Raw genomic sequence first — 18,616 nt, forward strand, 5'->3', positions numbered from 1 at the left:
CTCGCTGTGTGCCCGCGCGCCCCGCCCGTGGGTGTCTCTCTGGAGGAGAGAGAGACACACACACACACACACACACACACACACACACACACAAACTAAAATAAAAGTCCTGTTCAGTTTCACCCTCACTCCCTGTTCCTGGAGGTTCTGTCTGGTCCAGGTGAGTCCGAGATCCGTTGTCTGTCTTCTCTGTTTTAGTTTTGTGATTCGGGTTTTTACCAAGTCGAAAACCAAACAAGATTTGTTTCTTTGATCAGTTTGTTAAAGCCTAGTAAGTGAAAAGACCCAAGTGAATTGTTCGGAAACATTTTGAAACAAGTTTAGATTTTAATAAGAACAGTTATTGCGGCTGTTATGACAATAATGTCTTCTCTTCTACTAAATACAAATCATGACGTTTTATTCCAGCTGTGAATGTTACTGCTGTTACTGTTGTAACATGTGTGTGTTTTTTTATTACAAACTTTCTACAGAACAATAACTTGTGTATAGTTTGTTGATGCAGATTGGATTTTGGAGTTTTATAACATTTGTGTTTGGTATTTGGTATCCTACTTGTACTTAGTTTGCGTTAGTAATTCAGCAGGTCAGGACTCTCTGTTTTATTAATTCTCCTTAATCTTCAACATTTTTCCTCCTCTTTTATTCTATCCTTTTTTTCTACTTCTGATTTAAAATGACCAAAAGCTTCTTTATTTATTTTCTTCTAAAATTTTCAATCTTTCAAAAAAATTCAATTTCGTTGTAACCCTGCTGTACAATGACAATAAACATTATTCTATTCTATTCTTTTCTATATTAATTCGATCTTAATTTTCCCTTTTTTCTTTCTCTTTACTGTCATTGTTCTGTTATCTTTTTTCAGTTCATTTTATTGTTGTCAAATTTTATTTCAGTGGCGCTTTGGCCCAGAGGCAATTTCCCTGTCACTGGTGTGGAACCCCAGGGTTCACATCCTGGGCAAGATCAAATCCCGGTTAGGGCGGTTGGTACCTTCCAGTGGACTCACCACCCGCAGGAAGGTTTGAGGTGTTGGTACGGTGCAGCGTGATTCGGGTGCCGGTCATAGAGACTGCCGCCCCCACGACCCGGTAACGGATAAGCGGATGAAAATGGATGGATGGAAATTTTATTTCAGTTTTCAGTCAATGTTATTGTATTTTTTTTATGTCTTATTATGTTGGATGTTTTTTTAAACGCAAGTATGCGTGTGTGTGTGTGTGTGTGTGTATATGTGTCTGTGTCATTCAGCTGTCTTTGACTTAATTGTTTATAGTTTGTTGATGCAGGATTGGATTTCCTCCACGAGTTTTATAACATTTGTGTTTGGTATTTGGTATTCTACTTGTATTTAGTTTGCGTTAATTTGCTGTTTTACTCATTCTCCTTAATCTTCTGCTGCTACATTTTTCCTCCTCTTTTATTCTATCCTATTTTTCTTCTTCTGGTTAAAAATTGACCAGAAGCTTCTTTATTTATTTTCTTCTAAAATTTTCAATTTTCAAAAAATTCTATTTTGTTGTAACCCTGCTCTACAATGACAATAAACACTGTTTTACTCTATTCTTTATTATTTTGATCTCAATTTTCCGTTTTTTTTCCCTCTTTACTGTCATTGTTCTCTTATCTTTTTTCGATTCATTTTATTGTTGTCAAATTTTATTTCCGTTTTCAGTCAATGTTATAGTATTCTTTACGTCTTATTGTGTTCGATGTGTGTGTGTGTGTGTATATGTGTCTGTGTGTGTTTCATTCAGCTGTCTTTGACTTAATTGTTTGAAACAATTAAACGTTTATTGAAATTTTATTAAATTATACTCGTATATACTCTTTCAAATTGTTGCATGATGAACATGCGTATATGTTTCAACGATTCCTGTACGACATTCGTTATTATTTTAATCCTATTCGTTTTTCCTAAAGTCAAACCAAAAAAAATATTCCAGTAAATGAACCACAGGTTTGAGTTTTCACAATCAAAGTCTGTAAAGAAATGATGGAATTTGTTGTCTGTAAAAAGTTCACAGAAGTGAAGGGGTTTGAAGAAGTGACGAAGAAGAAGAAAAAGAAGAAGAGACTGATGAACTCCTCAAACATCACTCTGACATCCGTTGTCAGAGAAGGCATCCAGAAAGCCATCATCAAAAATGTCGTCACTGTGGTTTTCTGTATCTGCATCAACTACGTCAACGGTACTCTGGTCTACACCTTCACCAAACACCAGGTGACCTACACCTACAGTCATACTGACCTACACTTACAGTTATACTACTATTGGTCAAACCTTAAATTCTGCTGCTTTAATCAAAGGTTGCCCATCAAAATGATAAGAAAAAATATTTTAGGCCAAAAATGATCACGATGATGAATTTCTTCTACTTACTCCCACCTTTTTTTTTTTCTTTTTTTAAAAAAACAAAAACTTTTTAGCCTTACCTTTACTTATAGGTGAAGTCCATGGTTGTGTCTCTCGGTTTTCCCTCACCTTAGCGTTGTGGAGGTGAAGTCCATGGTTGTGTCTCTCGGTTGTGTTTCTGCTCATCTAATGCCAAATTGATCCTTGAATTTCCAAAAGTTTTTAAAGAAATCTGGCTTTGAGTGTGCGTGGCTTATCTTTCATGTCATTAGCTTCTTTGCTAATGTTTCAGGTCACAGTATCTTGAGTTAGTCCATACGTTATCACACGATTAGAATAAATGGCAAGGAAAGCAGTAAGGGTGGTTTCTTGCAGGACAGCCACACAGTCAGTCTTTTTCATTTGTACCACTCCATTTGAAAAGAACCACTCTTCTGCTCCGTAGTTTGAAGCTAACCTTTTAGCTCTGCCGTTGGTCTTCCATCATTAATCAGCTTCTGTTTGGACCGGAAGTCCCGTTTTAAGAAATGTTTGAGTCTTGAAATACAATCCAGAGTCAGTCGTATCAGACAGAGCAGAAAACGCTGTTCTTGACCTACTGGTAGGGATGTGTCGTTCGCGAGTGATTCGTTCAAAACGAACGAACCTTTCATATGAGTCGTGCCTTCACTCATATGAAATATTCGTGACTCGTGACTACCGAGTCATATTAAATATGTATTAATATTGAACTCACGAATCACTCACAAATCACTCACTGCGAACTAATCACTTACTGCGAACAAATCACTCTCTGTAAACTAATCTTTCATTGCAAACGAATCACTGTGAACTAATCTTTTGCTGTGACCTAATCGTTCGCCGTGAACTAATCTTTTGCCGTGAACGAATCTTTCGCCGTGACCTAATCTTTTGCTGTGAACGAATCATTTTCTGTGAACTAATCTTTTGCCGTGAACGAATCTTTCGCCGTGAACTAATCTTTCGCTGTGCACGCATCACTCCCTGTGAACTAATCTTTTGCTGTGAACTAATCACTCTGAACGGATCATTCTCTGTGAACTAATCCTTCGCCTCGTTCTCGCAGATTCGTTTCATTTGTCACGTGAAAGAGCTCGGGTCTTTTTTGCTCTCATTCATCCTCACATTGTGGTGTGTTTTTATTTCTTAGCTTTTCACATGGTTTTAATTACTTATGGCATTTTCTGTACTTTGTAGACTTTGTCAGCGGAAGCAAACCATGTTGCCTTATTTAGTGTCGGAGAACCGCAGCCTGCTTTACAACAGCTGTAGTAATACTGACCTAGAACTACAGTTATACTGACCTACAGCTACAGTTCTACTGACCTACACCTACAATGACCTACATGTACTGTTCTACTGACCTACAACTGTAGTAATACTGACCTAGAACGACAGTTCTACTGACCTACACCTACAATGACCTACACCTAAAGTTATACTGACAGCTGTATAAATGTGTGTACGCCAGCTCTGGCGCTGTCGCACATTTTTCTACGATCAAATGTTTCAAAGAATTGTACACCACCCTTTTCTACGCTCATTTCAGTTTGGACTCTCTACTTGACTCTTTCTGGTCATGGAGACTGGAGATGTGAGTAACAGTTAACTTGTTTGTTTTCGCAGGTTTTGAGAATGAACCCTCGTTACATCCTCTACATCCACCTGGTCATCAACGACATCATCCTCCTGACCATTTTCACCCTCATCCAGGTCCTGAGTTACGCCGTCTTCACCCTCAACGTCTCCCTCTGCATCGTTCTTGTCATTTTCGCCGTGACGGCAAGTGTAAACAATCCATTAACGCTCGCCATCATGGCAGTCGAGTGTTACATCGCTGTATGCTTCCCCCTCAGACATGTGCAGATTTGCACGGTCAAGAAACCCTACGCTGCCATTGGTGCCATTTGGATGTTGAGTTCCTTCTACATCCTATCAGATTTGTTCGTGACCTTGGCTATAGAACCTATGGCGTTTTTTCACTCCAAAGTTTTCTGCATCACACCAATGGTTTTCAGACATCCTTCTCGGGAGGAAAAGAGATATATATTTAACATTGTGTTAATGGTCCTGGTCTGGTTCATTCTGTTATACACCTACTTCATGATCATCAGCGCCGCCAAGGCGGCCTCCGCCGATGCTAAAAAGGCCAGGAACACCGTTCTCCTGCACGGCTTCCAGCTGCTGCTATGTTTGCTCACCTACGCATATAACCCGATCATGCAAAGTTTGTTGCTGCTGTTTCCTAATGCACTCCGAGACATTCGATTCAGTGTCTCCATATTGGTTCACGTTCTTCCTCGACTCATCAGTCCAGTCGTCTACGGGCTGCGAGACAAGACTTTCAGGAAGTACCTGAAAACTCTGTTCTGTGCAAACAGGGCTGAAACGCACCCACAGAAGACGACCTGAGTAGATCACGATGACACCTAGTTTGAATACTTCCTGACAGTAAAACTGTCAGGAAGTATGTGTGGGTCAGTGAATAATGGGTCTAAGATAATATATGATCTCCTTTCTCTAGTCCTAGGTAAGGCTACACAGAGGTCACTGTCGTCCCTGACCCAGTGACTTGTTCACTTGATTCAAAGACTTACTACCAAAATCCAATGATTTGTCCTCTTAAACCATATTAAATGTGATAGGAAATGTGTAAAGTTTTTTTTTTTTTTTTTTGAGTCTCAATAAACAAGTTGCAAACTTCAGCCCAACCACTAGATGCTCCCAAAAGCGTCTCAGTGGACATTTAAGGTAAGAAAAACGAGAAAGGTCTGGATGAGATCATTAAATCCTCACATCCCAACAGTAAAGATAAAATCTCTAAAGAGTAAAACAAACAAACAAACTAATTAAACATTGAATTGACGTCAGAGCTGATTTATAAAAACCTGGGTCTGGCCCAAGCACCATCATCAGAGTGAAGGTACAGGTCCAGCTCCAGGTCCAGGAACTGTATTCTGTAAAAATACAGGTGAGATTTGTATTTATTCATTTATATTCAGATGAAAAAAAAAAGATTTATTAATGTTTTACTTTCTGTTCCTGATGATTTTACTATTACAACAACTTTATTTTTATTCTGAGGTTATATGTTTAAAATATATTTTAATTGATGATTTATTGTATTGCAGTCCTATACAGATATATACATTACATTCTATATATATACTATACATTGTATAAAGAATGTATTCATGTGTACATATATATATGTGCATACATATATACAGAGAAGATTATACTGATGTAATATATAATAATAATACATATTATATATAAATATTTTTGCATACATATATTACAAGCCAGTATAAATTCTATTGTAATTATGAATAAAATAGTATACGTGATTTATTTCTGTTTTATATGTCTTATATTTGATGACTATTTTTTTAGCAATGAAATATATTTTTTCATATTTTTACGCTCTGGTTTTAATTTTTTCCAATTTCAATTTCTTTTACATATAACTATGTAATTTATATATTTTATTATATTTAATATTTGTATTTGTAGTAAATGTGTTTGAAAGATTGAATAATTTGGATATATTTTTTATATTTGGATTTCATCTTAATTTGTATGTGACCCTTTAGAATTTTGTTTTTTTTTTTACATTTCATTATTTTTTTAAAAATCTGATTATTCAGCTCATTCATCTTGTTAAAATGACAATGTGTTAATTATCAAATCATAAAAATTACAATTTCCCACATATAATTATATTGTGACGCCTCCATGATGTTTATGTTTGAGATACGGTGTTCCCTCTCTGCATCGCGATTCTCCTTTCGATCCCTCAGTACATCACAAATGGTTTTAATTCCAATGTCTCTATAAAATATTTTTTGAATGTCCAATATTTTCATAATCTCACAATAAAAACATTTTCTAACCTAAAAAAATCATCGCTGGTAGCTTTGTTTACCTAGAGGACATCGAACACAGCATTGTGTTCCTCATGCTGATTGGCTCATGCATCGTAGCATCTCTCAGCATCTCCCCTTGTCTGTACGGTTTGTCCTCTTGTGTTTGGTGAAAGTTGACCCTACGATGCCTCCTGAACGCTCTGATCATCTTCTCAGGCTTCTGTTACGAAGCCCGAATGAAGACGCTGACACAGATGACAGTTAACAAGCCTTTATTTTTCTTTACAATAACGTGTGCTCCTTAGCTTTGCCCGGTCCGTCCGCCTTGGCCAGTACGCACTCCTCTGTTCCCTCTCCTCTCTCCTTGGTCCCAGCTGCTACTAATCTGATTACTGATTACTCCAATTCCGCTCACCTCCATAAGGGGCCGCACCTACGTCGCCACTCCTGAACACTTCTCTTTTCGTGGTGGGTCTTGGAACGCAACTACCGCGATAGGAGAGGGGACCACTGTACTTATATTTCATATTTGTTCTGCATCTCACCAGAGGCTACAAGAACTGGTTCTCTCACACCAAACCTCAGTGATTTAGCTGTGTGTGCTTGACTTGAAACTGTACTCATTTTCTAGATCCATCTATGTTCCGTAGGATGAATTGGTCATCAGCGATCAACAGCTCCCTGACTGTGGTCGCGCTGAATCCCAGAGATTCCTTCACGGCTGCTCTGACCAAGAACATGATCGTCGTCTCCCTCTGCATCTCCATCAACTACATCAACGGTGTCATGGTCCACACCTTCCGGAAGCATGAGGTCTTACCCACAAAACTGGGTCTGGGCTTATATACTAGTTTGAAGTGTACAGTTGAACCTCAAGATACGAGCATAATCCGTTCCATTCATAGCATAATCCGTTCCAGGACTGAGCTCGAATCTCAATTCATTTTTTCCCCATAAGAAAAAAACAGAAAAAAAATGAATCCGTTCCGGCCTTCTAAAAACTCCCTTATTAGTGCTAATAACAATGGAAAAATGAGGAGGAGGAGCAGGGAGGAAGAAGGGAAGGGAGGGAAGAGAGTTGGCCCGTACGTAGAGACTTGATTCCGTACCGTACCTTAAACGTACACTACGTAACTTACATAAACTTAGAATTAACTTAACTTACTTTTTTTTTTTTTTAACTTTTCTACTTTTTTTTTCTTTCTCCGATTTGTATTCTTTCTTTAGCAACCACCGCGCTCAAATGTATCGACAATTTCATGCTTTATTTCCTCATGGTCATCCTGCGTTTCTTCTTCTCACCACCATCCTTACCACTCACTTTCTTAGGACTCGTCGCTATTTTGAAGAAAAATGCACAAAAATAGAACGAAAAATCCAGAGATAGCGCAAACGCAATCTGGAAGACTCGCAGGAGATTCTTACGGAAGTCGATGTACACGTGAAGTGAGTGTCGGTGTCGTGTAAGCACGTTCGTATCTCCAATCTTTACTCTTATCTCGAAGCAAAAAAATGTGCTCGAAGGCTTGCTAGTATCTCGAAATGCTCGTATGTCAAGACGCTCATATCTGCCACTGTACTTGTTTTACCTAAAACTAGGGCAGGAGAACAGTGAAGCCAAAGAAAGAAGAAGGAAATAAGGTCTAGAGAGGAAGCAGGCAGAAGGGATGTAGCTAATATGTAGCATTTAGCTGACAACGTAGGCTTAACTACCGCAAGTAACAAAAGTCGAAGCAGACTCTGGGAACTAGGAAGGAACCAAAAGGTCAAGATGTGGGATTGGAACTTGTAACCAGGAAGCAAAAGTAGTCGAGGTAGCATCTGAGGACACGAAAACAGGATGTAGCAAGTAAAACACACTGTAGCTTCCTGATCACTTCTCCTGGTTTATCTTTTCCGTTTTTTTGTTGTTTTTTTTTTCTTCTCTCCCTCAGGTCTTCATTTCGAGCCCACGTTACACCCTCTTCATCCACCTGGTCATCAATGACATGATCCAGCTGCTGCTGTCCACGCTGCTCCATGTCGTCAGTTATGCCTTTTACACCATCAACGTCTCCCTGTGCATTGTCCTGCTTCTCATTTCTATAACCACCACCCTCAACACTCCTCTGAACCTGGCCGGCATGGCCGTGGAGTGCTACGTTGCCATAGGGCTACCACTGCGCCACAGCCAAATCTGCACCATCAGGAACACCTACATCTTCATCGGCCTGGTGTGGACCGCGGGAACGGTCTCCATCCTGCCTGACGCCCTCATCCTGGTGGCCACGGAACCCGTCCCTTTCTTCTACTCTCGTGTTCTGTGCATCAGAGACCAAGTGTTCCGCAGCAGCTACAGCTTGAAAAAAAGGAACGCATCCCACATACTGTGTCTAATCCTGGTCTGGCTGGTGCTCTTCTTCACCTACTTCAGGATCTTGTTCGCCGCCAAGGGAGCCAATAAGGACTTCAGGAAGGCCCGGAACACCATCCTCCTGCACGGGTTCCAGATGCTGCTCTGCATGTTGTCCTACATCCGACCCATGTTTGAAAATGCCATGCAAGTTTTGGTCTCCAGCAAATACCTTTCGGCCATCGGCTTCTGCAGCTACATCATCTCCCTGATCCTGCCACGGTTTATTAGTCCCATCGTCTACGGTCTGAGGGACCAAACCTTCAGGAAGTTCACGAGTAGATACCTGCTCTGTAAAACCAGATGAAATGTCCAGCAGGAACAGAACGATGTGTTACCTACGATAAGAGAGGGGTGACATTAAATCCCTATTTAATGTCAGCCACTAAACCCCATAGAGAAAACCAGTGATTTTAGCAAATATGGACACAATGCGCTGCAGGTGCACTGTTGCCTCCTCTGGTCACTTTGTGTCATTAAAGTAACTACATTTAGTCCAGTGGTTCTCAATTATTTTCTGTCATCCACCCCTTAAGGAACAGAAATGTTTTCACACTCCGACCCCCATGTTACCCCCCCCACCCCACCCCTGCAAAATGAAATACTATTGAGAACCTGATAACATGTATATTTCTTATCTGTACAAACCACTGTATGAGCTGCTGCCCCCTAGTGACTGGAGGCTTGTTATCATTACAGCATTACAGCAGTGGTACATTTATGTCCAGTGTGGCCAAATTCCATTGGAAGCCCCTCACGCCCACCCCCCACCCCGGCACCTCACCGTGCCCCTCCATGGGGTCCCGCCCCACTATTTGAGAAGCACTGATTTAGTCAAATCCATTGAAATAATGTCACTATTTTTAACTGGAAACTGAAGTTTATTTATTAAACGTTATATCATCTAAAAAACAAATGGTGTCAGGTCTCTCTGTGTGTGTGATAGTTGTGGTAAATTGGAGGAGGTGATTGGAGGAGAGTCAGTAATTCCAAGCCACGGATGTTATATAAAAAAGGAGTCATCAGTGAGGTGTTCAGGAGGAGGAGGTAAGGGAAGAGAAGGAGGCGAGGAGGCACCTGTTTATCCATCTGGTTTTTTAAAAAATCAAGAGGTTAGTTTTTGCTGTATAAGTCCTCCGATCAATAAACTATAAAATAAATCTAAAAATCTAAAAATGAAATGAACAACTTTTATATACGGCAATGAACACAGTTGAATGTTTTCATTAAACGTCCAACAGTTTGAATGAAAACATCTTTTGATGTCTTTGGAACAAGTGTTAAATATATATTTTTGTTTATTTAAATGTCTGTGGTTTTGATTAGGCAAAAACACAAAAAAGCAAATGTAAGAAAAAAAATTCTTCTTATAACAGTTCAAATATTTCTCAATCATACATTTTTTTATTTCAATTATTATATTTAAATTCTAACTTAAATATCTTAAATGATGTTAATATTTCACATGTATGTTTATGTATGTTACTGTTGTTAATTCGTATTAATTTGAATTAGTTTCTGTTTTTTTTTTTCTCCTCACATATTTATGACGTCAATTAAGTAGACACACACAAAAAAAAAGGAGCTGACACACACATTAACACATTTAAATAGATCCTGAATGTGTTTGTACTTGGATTCTTCCTAATGGTTATGGAGATGATTTTATTTGGATTATTGTTTTTCTCTTTTCTTCTCAGTTCTGAAGTGACCATGGCCTCAGCAGCAGAAAATCTTACCTTTACTTATCAGGTTTGTTTAAGTTCATCATAAAGGGAAAAAAAAAATTGAAAATAAAAAATATCAAAGATCAAAGTGAAATTTTTAAAAGGTAAACAAAGAAAAATAGTTTTCATTTGTAGCTCATTTTTAAAACCTGGGAAACAGTTATAAAATCACCTAAATAATGTTTTTGATGTTGTGAAATTTGAAAAGTAAATAAATTCGAAAAATGACATGAAATCAAAATAAACAAACTGAAGAGTAAATGTAAACTTTAAGGAGTTACTATATCACAAATCATTTAAACTTAATATACAAATACGTATTTTATGTTGAAAAATACATTCGTAAATCTGTTTTTAATCCAGAAAAATTATTATTATTATTATTACTGTTGTTATTATTATTAATAATATTGTTATTGCTCTTATTACTTTATATTTATTACGTAATTGAATTATGTATATTTCGGATTTTTTTTAATTTTTTTTTATGTATTTTTCTTTGGCTGACACTGTGCTGGTAAAGCCGAATGAAGCTTTGAGTCTTCGATTCGCAGAAGCCAATAGTGCCATCTAGTGGTATTAAGGCACCCTTTCAAGACCGAACAAACCTGATAAAAACATCAGTTTGAAGAGTTGTTCTGACTCGGTTCAGAGTGTGAGAGAGAACGATGATTCTGGGTCAGTCTTTGGCCTTTGGTTCGGTTCGTTTCAGTTAACGCGCCCGTCGTTCGGATCCGGTTTTATAACAGAACTTTTCTGTTTCCCAGCAAATTATGTAAATCAAAGTCTACATTTCTGCATCTTAATTTCAAAATGGGAGGGGGTCATGTTTAAGAATCGAGCCCCCAGGAAGAGGTGATTTGCATGGAGCGTCCTGCAGGTAGTAGACTAGAGTTGGTGGAAGATACGTGACGGCATCTGTCGTTTATAGCTGCAAGTCACGAAGGGTTAACCCTCCTTACCAGATATATATGGTGTATATATACACAATATATATATATATACATATATATGGTGTGTGTGTAAATATATATATATACATATATATGGTGTGTGTAAATATATATACATATATATGGTGTGTGTATAAATATATATATACATATATGTGGTGTGTGTATATATATATATATATATACATATATATGGCATTTCTGGACAGCCTGTGGTTTTCTAGAGAAAATAGTTAAAAATAAAAAATTAAATTTTTATTATTTTTTTTTTTAATCTATCAGCAAAACCATTGACACCCACATACTTCCATACATACGGAACATGTTATCTCGTTGATTTCTAATTAAACTTTGTTTTCTGACTCTGACTTTCTTTCTCTGTCTGCGTGGCTCTCTCTGCTGGTGGAACAGCTCACCTTCACCAGAGACACCTTCACCACAGCATTCGTGAAGAACCTGATCGTGATTCTGGTCTGGCTCGTCCTCAGCTACATCAACGGAACTCTGGTCTCGACGTTCTTCAGACACCAGGTTCGAAAGATGGAAGGAAGAAAACGTTAGAAAAAGTTAACGGCTAACCCGCAGTTTCATCTTCTACAACAGTCTGTGTCTAATCATCCCGTTGTGGCGGAAAACTGAACCTGAGTCTAAGACCTGGTCTAAAAGATACAGCTACGTTTTAGTAGTTTGAAGACGGCATGACTCGAATATTTAATTAGGGATGTCCGATATTAGCATAATTATGTGATATCTGTAAGAACCTTTATCGGTTTTTCCTTCGATAATGAAAACCCGATTACACTACGCCTGAGTTTCGCCACCCTAAAAATAGTTTGGGGGGAAAAACGGCTGTAAATGAAAGTGAAAGTCACTAGATGGCAGCATTGCAGCTCATTTATTTAATCCATTTTATTGTTGCGGTGATTGTATGCAGGCTAGATGTGCCAGCAACTCATACAGTGGTTTGTACAGATAAATAAATAAATAAATATGACCAGGTCTATATCGGTATTGGGTGATATCGGAATCAGAAATTAAGTGTTTGATTGGCATACCGAATATTTGCAAAACGTTAATATTAGACATACAATATTACATCTACCGAATATTTGCAAAACGTTAATATTAAACATCGCGACAAATATTACATCCAAAGTTTCCAAATGTAGAAACTGTTCATATGGAACCAGAAAATAACATCTCCTAACCAAAGGTAACTTTTCCACTTCCTCCTCCTCCTCCTCCGACTCCAGATCTTTTACGAGGACCCTCGCTACATCCTCTTCATCCACATGGTGATCAACGACGCCTTGCAGCTGACTGTCACCGTCACACTCTTTGTCCTCAGCTACATCTTCTACAAAATCAACGTGTCCTTCTGCTGCTTCTTCATTCTGGTGGCTGTCTTCACCACCAGGAACACGCCGGTCAATCTGGCGGGAATGGCCATCGAGCGTTACATTGCCGTGTGCGTGCCGCTGCGCCACGCTCAGATCTGCACCGTCCGGAGGACGTACCTTCTAATTGGAATCATCTGGTTCTTCTGCGTGGCTCCAGACATCACCGACTTGTTTGTGACTCTGGCCACCGAGTCCCTCGGCTTCTTCCACGAGTCGGTCTTCTGTCTGAGGCAGAACATCTTCAGAGACCCCGTGCTGGCCCAAAAGAGACAGGCCTTTGACATCATCTACTTCTCCTGCGTCTGTCTCACCCTCATCTTCACCTACTTCCGAATTCTGTTTGTTGCCCGGGCCATCTCCAGTGAGGGGACATCCGCTCAGACCGCCAGGAACACCATCCTTCTGCACGGCCTCCAGCTGGCCATGTGCCTGCTCTCCTACGTCTCGCCCAGCGTGGAGCTGATTCTTCACCTCATCTTCCCAGGATACATCCTCGAGATTCGCTTTGCCAACTACCTGATCGTCTACATCCTCCCACGCTTTCTCAGCCCCATTATCTACGGCGTCCGAGACAGAAAGTTTAGGAGGTACTTCAAAATGTACCTATTGAGCCGAGGCTGCGCAGAGAAGTTCCAGAGGGTGGCGCCGCAGCGCAAAGACCTAATGAGACATCAGGTTCCACGGAAGACCTGATGATGGAGATCAAAGAAGATATCCAGGGAAATCCAGGGGAGAAGAAGTTGAGTGAAACAGTGGCCCCCTACTGGATTATAATGAAACTGTTTCCACTTCTTTTTTGTAGACTTCAAACTTTTTGACTCGCGGGCCGAAAATTGAACTTTGGGGCCGGGTCGGGAGCAGATAGATGGAGAGTTTGTGTGAACGAAAGATAAATGACTAAATACTTTTATCATTTTCTACGCCATCTATTGGGGAAATGTGGGTGTTGCAGGGGAAAGGCAGAAATATAATAATAATGGTAATATAAATAAATGATAGAATTTGGAAAAAAGTTTGGAGGGCCACATCTGGTGGTGTAGCAATGACATCATCATGTCTCAATGACATGATGATGTCATTGAGACATCGTTGTGTCCAACTGCGTAGTTTTAACTTCTGTCCTGGTTTGTCTTTTTTTTTTTGTAATAATAATCAATCAAACTCTGCTAAACTTAATGTTCAGGTAAAATGTGATACTGCCTTCTGGTGGCTGAAGATGTTTTTAAACGTGGCGTGGTGTTTAATATAACAGTACTACTAGTAGTACCAGTAGAGGGAGTACTCACCTCTGTCATTTGTGGACATTTTTTTTCTTATTTCAATATAATCATTTTTAATTGATTCCGTGTTTTAATAAAACCACTGAAATGTCATCAAACGCTCAGACTTTGGTGAAGTCTGCCACAGTTAACCGGTCGCAGTGTCACAGCGCCACGAAGCGGACAGTGTAGGTATTACACCTCTCTGTCTTTGGCACGTTAGCTTCACACTCTTCTAGAACCTTCTGACCTCTAACCTTTCCCCTGAACTTCGCGATTCGAAGCCGTGTCGTCCAGTTGTCCATCGGACTCAGGCTTCAGCTTCTGCTTCTGTCTGAAAAGCCAGAGGTCACCGAGGTCATCCGTACCGTGACTGAAATGCTCTTCTCCGCGAAGACCATGAAATCTGACACTGTTATCCCTATGACAACCCACAAACACACAGACAGGTATAAGAAACGGTGACGAGCCTGAGCAGCACGAGTGCCTTTAACGTTGTCCAAAACATATAGATGCAAATGTCTGTATGTGTGTTTGCATTGTTTTGTTTGTTTGTCTGTTTTTCCACTTTCGGGAAATGATCATCTATGAGACAAACGTCTGTGTTAATGATGTTCTCCGTGAGTGTTTTTGTTCCTGTCTGGCAATTCTGTAAACTTCTTTTTCTCCCTTTTTTCTTCCAGATGGCTGAGCTCTGATGACATTTCAATTTCTTTGTGAGTTGATCCAGAATATTCCGTTCATTTTAACATAGTCTGACTAATTTAATAATTGTTTTTTTTGTCCTGAATTCTGTTACTTATTAAAATGTGAATCAAATCCATTTAGTTGATAGCAGTGACAGGCAGCTGTAATGAATGAAGTCAACGTTGTTTCTTCTCGATGTTTTTGAAATTTGATGACAAATAATTATTCTGACATGTTTTATTATATTCACTTACGTTTGATGTGAACTCTTCGATTATTTGGTCTTTGTTAAGGGATCTTTTTACTCGCAGGAGTTGAGAATGATGTTGAGTCTAATTCTAATGGACAGGAATATAAGACAATCTTTTGCTATTTGCTAATTTGTTATTTCATCAATACTCTCTCAGTCACATGCAAGAAAAGGAAAGGTTTTATTGTTGTCATTTTTAAATCATTTGTATTTCATTTCTACGGAGCGCCCTAAAAAGACAGGACAAAAATAAATGCACGTTTCTGGTGCTCACCAGACACAACATAACCATGAAAACTTGCAAGCAAAGTAACAATGTTTTCCTAGTAAAAGTCAAGGTGAAAGCAAAAACAAACCAACTCCTGTACTGACATTTTCGTAAACAGGAATGCAATAGCCTATTTTCAGGTGCACACCCGAAAACATTGATTTTAATTTTTAATTTTTTTTTCCCTTTTAGGGGCTCCATAAGTCACTGCTGCTGTCTTGAAACACTTGAAAAAACAAGTGAAACAATTTTTGTATTTGTTTCTTAATGTGATATTTTATGATATTTTATGATTCTTTTCCTTTTTATTTTTATTTCCTCCAGAGATATTTATTTATTTGAATTTGTTCTTTTTTTAAAAAAATATTTTTGGTTAAATATTAGTTTGTTTCTTTTATGTCGACATGTGATTACCAATATGTCACTTTTATTTTATTATTTTTTTATTTCATTTTTTCGATTCCTTAATAAAAAGAAATACAATTTTCTTTCCTTTAATATGTCCTCAATACTTACTCCATCTTTCTGTCAGGCCTTTTTTGTTTACATTTGTATTTTTTTTTTAGCTTAAATTATTATTATTACTACAATCTTTCAAAAATATATCAGAAATGTTATAAAAACTTCTATTAATAAATGATAAATATGAATTTTCTTCTTTCTAAACTGATTTGTACTTTTTTTTTTTTTTACACACAGTCTGATGCACTGATGACATCAGCGATGCTCGGCACCGGCCCCTCCCCCACCGTCCCTAATCCGCTGGAGGTTCTGTTGGTGATGAGTAACCAGAGCTCAGGGCAGACAGAGGGCGCTGTCGCAGGGAGTAAAGACAGTTTCTCAAACGCTCTGACCAAGAACATCGTGGCCATGTCAGTTTGGCTGATGCTCAGCATCATCAACAGCAGTATGGTGCGCACGTTTCTCAGACACAGGTAATGAATGATTACCGACCAGTGGTGTGTCGCCTTGGTGTGGGCAAACTTTTTGACTCACGGGCCAAAATTGGCCCTTAAAATTAAACAGGGGGCCTCTGGAGCAGATAGATGGAACATTCGTGAGAACTAAGATAAAAGACATGTAAAACTCATGCATAAAGGCTAAAATGCTAAAATGTTTTTATCATCTTCTATGCCATCTATTGGGGCACTAGGGTATTGCAGGGAAAATGCAGAAGTATAATGATAATATAAATAAATTATATACCTTGGAAATGTTTGGCGGGCCGGATTAAAAATCTGAACGGGCCGCATTTTGCTCCCCGGACCTTAGTTTGCCTACTACAGACCATACACAGCGGAAACAACTGAAGGATCTATGCTGTTCCACAGTCTAATCACTGTAGTCTGTGACCTACATGGTCTAGTCTGCAGCCAATCTAGTAGGCAGGTTACATGGTCCACAGTGATTGATAGGCTTGACCACGTAGGTTACAGCCCACTAGAAAAGGGGAAGTGGTCCATGTGGCAGGTTGGTTGGATTGTACTTTCGAAACATTGATATTGGCAGCCATAAAACATGACCTCAATCTCCCTGTGTCTGTGTCTGTGTGTCAGCATCTTCTACGAAAACCCACGCTACATCATGTTCATCTGCATGGTGATGAACGACGCCCTGCAGCTCACTCTGGTCACTGCTCTCTACGTCCTCAGCTACATCTTCAGGAAGATCCACGCCTCCGTCTGCTGCCTGCTGGTGGGCAAAACCCCTCTGACCTCATTGGCAGCACTCTGACCTCGCTGTGACATCATCATCATCATCATCATCATCATCATCATATCATAACCACGATGTTATCGCATGACGTAGATATCATTCACGATATCCCTCTGACGTCGTCATAACGACAATGTAAAAATCATCGTGACTCAATCGTCAGAGTCCACGTGTACTTGTCATATGCCAATATACGGTACTCACGGTGTGGCCCACATCACAGCCAGTCATTAAAAAAAAAGCCAACACAAACACAAATCATATGTACGTAGTCATCAGTATTTATACTAGGTGTGTGGGCTACTTCACTCATACCGACACAAAACAGCCCAGGACATGTCTTTTGTTGCCTCATCTCTTCCTAATCTACCTCACTTTCGAGGTAGAGAAAGCATGTGGCCCACATCCTGAACAATGGAAACCCTTGTACAAAAGTGATCCAAATCCTGTGCAGTTTTAGGTTCGAATCTTTATATATTAACTTGTCTTTGTCTGCGACATCACTTCCTGTGTCCCCCCCCCCCAGATTATGACAGCAGTGCTGACCACACGGTCAACGCCGCTCCTCTTGGCGGGCATGGCTCTGGAGCGCTACATCGCCATCTGCTTCCCGCTGCACTACAGCCAGATGTGCACGGTCCAGCGCACAACGGTGTTGATCGGCCTGATCTTCGCGCTGACGTCGGCCCCACCCATCACCGACCTTCTGATCACCTTGGTGAGGGAACCGCCGACCTTCTTCCACTCGGCCATCTTCTGTGACCACTCCCTGCTCTTCAGAGATCGATCCATCTACTACAAAAACTGTGTGTTTGACGGGACGTACCTGTCCTGTGTCACCCTCACCCTGCTCTACACCTACTGCAAGATCATGCTAACTGCAAAGGCCGCATCCGCGGGCCTAGCATCTGTAAAGAGGGCCAGAAACACTGTGCTGCTGCATGGAGTCCAGGTAGGCCGTGTAGAATTGGAGTGAAAATAAGATGTAAGTGAAAAGCAGATGGAAGTTATTGAGTTAAAAAGTATCACTTCATATACAGTATATAGCTACACATGAAAATCGAATCGAATTCAGTCAAAAGCTAAGAGCTAATCGGTGAAATGTTCACACATGTTCAAGTTCACCTACGGAACGGAAATGACAGCAGGAGGCAGCAGCGCACCTGATGTTTCTCAAAACTAAAAATGACTGATTTTCTCTAGGGACTTTGGTCTGAGCTAAAATCATTGTTTTCTCTATGGACTTTGGTCAGAGCTAAAATCACTGATTTTCTCTATGGACTTTGGTCTAGAGCTAAAATCATTGATTTTCTCTATGGACTTTGGTCTAGAGCTAAAATCATTGAACGACTGATTTTGTTTCCCTAAACCTGTACAGAGTTTAAAAACAACTGTAAAATCTAACCTTCAAACCTTTTCCTTCCCCGTATCATTTCAGCTACTACTTTGCATGCTGGCCTTTGTAGTTCCTTCTCTGCAGGCGGCGCTCATCTCACTTTTTCCTCGCCTCAGCTTGGAAATTCGCTACATCTTCTTCCTGCTCGTCTACATAATCCCGCGCTTCCTCAGCCCAATCATTTATGGTTTCAGAGACGAGATGTTCAGAAAGTACTGGAAACGGGACCTGGTCTGTCAGAAACACAGTCTGGTCCGGGTCAAAGCTCGGTCACTGACAGTGAACGTAACGTAAAGATGTTTAAAGAAAAGTGCTGTGTCTT

The 18,616-nt window shown here is 39.8% G+C and overlaps 4 protein-coding genes across 4 annotated transcripts; all 4 read left to right on the forward strand.

Annotated features, from left to right (window-relative positions):
• Positions 1–3,895: 3,895 nt before the first annotated feature.
• LOC103386807 (olfactory receptor 1500-like) lies at positions 3,896–5,299 on the forward strand. Its single transcript, XM_025060404.1, has one exon. It carries the CDS (start codon positions 4,013–4,015, stop codon positions 4,787–4,789), a length of 777 nt encoding a protein of 258 aa, XP_024916172.1. The 5' UTR covers positions 3,896–4,012; the 3' UTR covers positions 4,790–5,299.
• A 1,429-nt stretch (positions 5,300–6,728) lies between these two features.
• LOC103386806 (olfactory receptor 51B6-like) lies at positions 6,729–9,197 on the forward strand. The gene is made up of 2 exons (XM_008321217.2): positions 6,729–7,059; positions 8,181–9,197. Exons 1-2 carry the CDS (start codon positions 6,886–6,888, stop codon positions 8,943–8,945), a joined length of 939 nt encoding a protein of 312 aa, XP_008319439.2. The 5' UTR covers positions 6,729–6,885; the 3' UTR covers positions 8,946–9,197.
• Positions 9,198–12,595: 3,398 nt separating this feature from the next.
• Positions 12,596–13,510, forward strand: LOC103386805 (olfactory receptor 51D1-like). Its single transcript, XM_025060294.1, has one exon. The coding sequence runs from the start codon at positions 12,611–12,613 to the stop codon at positions 13,409–13,411; it is 801 nt and encodes a 266-aa protein (XP_024916062.1). The 5' UTR covers positions 12,596–12,610; the 3' UTR covers positions 13,412–13,510.
• A 2,279-nt stretch (positions 13,511–15,789) lies between these two features.
• LOC103386804 (olfactory receptor 4K15-like) lies at positions 15,790–18,140 on the forward strand. Its single transcript, XM_025060262.1, has 3 exons — positions 15,790–16,117; positions 16,739–16,877; positions 17,425–18,140. The coding sequence occupies exons 1-3, from the start codon at positions 15,819–15,821 to the stop codon at positions 17,872–17,874; spliced, it is 888 nt and encodes a 295-aa protein (XP_024916030.1). The 5' UTR covers positions 15,790–15,818; the 3' UTR covers positions 17,875–18,140.
• Positions 18,141–18,616: the final 476 nt, after the last annotated feature.

Source organism: Cynoglossus semilaevis, chromosome 11 (assembly GCF_000523025.1).
Source record: "Cynoglossus semilaevis isolate Cse_v1.0 chromosome 11, Cse_v1.0, whole genome shotgun sequence".
NCBI classification, from domain to species: domain Eukaryota; kingdom Metazoa; phylum Chordata; class Actinopteri; order Pleuronectiformes; family Cynoglossidae; genus Cynoglossus; species Cynoglossus semilaevis.

Bases quoted from the DNA above. Each gene is read 5' to 3' on its own strand.
- LOC103386804 (XM_025060262.1), top strand. From the start codon at position 15,819: ATGATAAATATGAATTTTCTTCTTTCTAAACTGATTTGTACTTTTTTT. The intron at 16,118-16,738 runs GTAATGAATGAT...TCTGTGTGTCAG, and splicing joins CGCACGTTTCTCAGACACAG to CATCTTCTACGAAAACCCAC. The intron at 16,878-17,424 runs GTGGGCAAAACC...CCCCCCCCCCAG, and splicing joins CCTCCGTCTGCTGCCTGCTG to ATTATGACAGCAGTGCTGAC.
- LOC103386807 (XM_025060404.1), top strand. From the start codon at position 4,013: ATGAACCCTCGTTACATCCTCTACATCCACCTGGTCATCAACGACATC.
- LOC103386805 (XM_025060294.1), top strand. From the start codon at position 12,611: ATGGTGATCAACGACGCCTTGCAGCTGACTGTCACCGTCACACTCTTT.
- LOC103386806 (XM_008321217.2), top strand. From the start codon at position 6,886: ATGTTCCGTAGGATGAATTGGTCATCAGCGATCAACAGCTCCCTGACT. The intron at 7,060-8,180 runs GTCTTACCCACA...TCTCTCCCTCAG, and splicing joins ACACCTTCCGGAAGCATGAG to GTCTTCATTTCGAGCCCACG.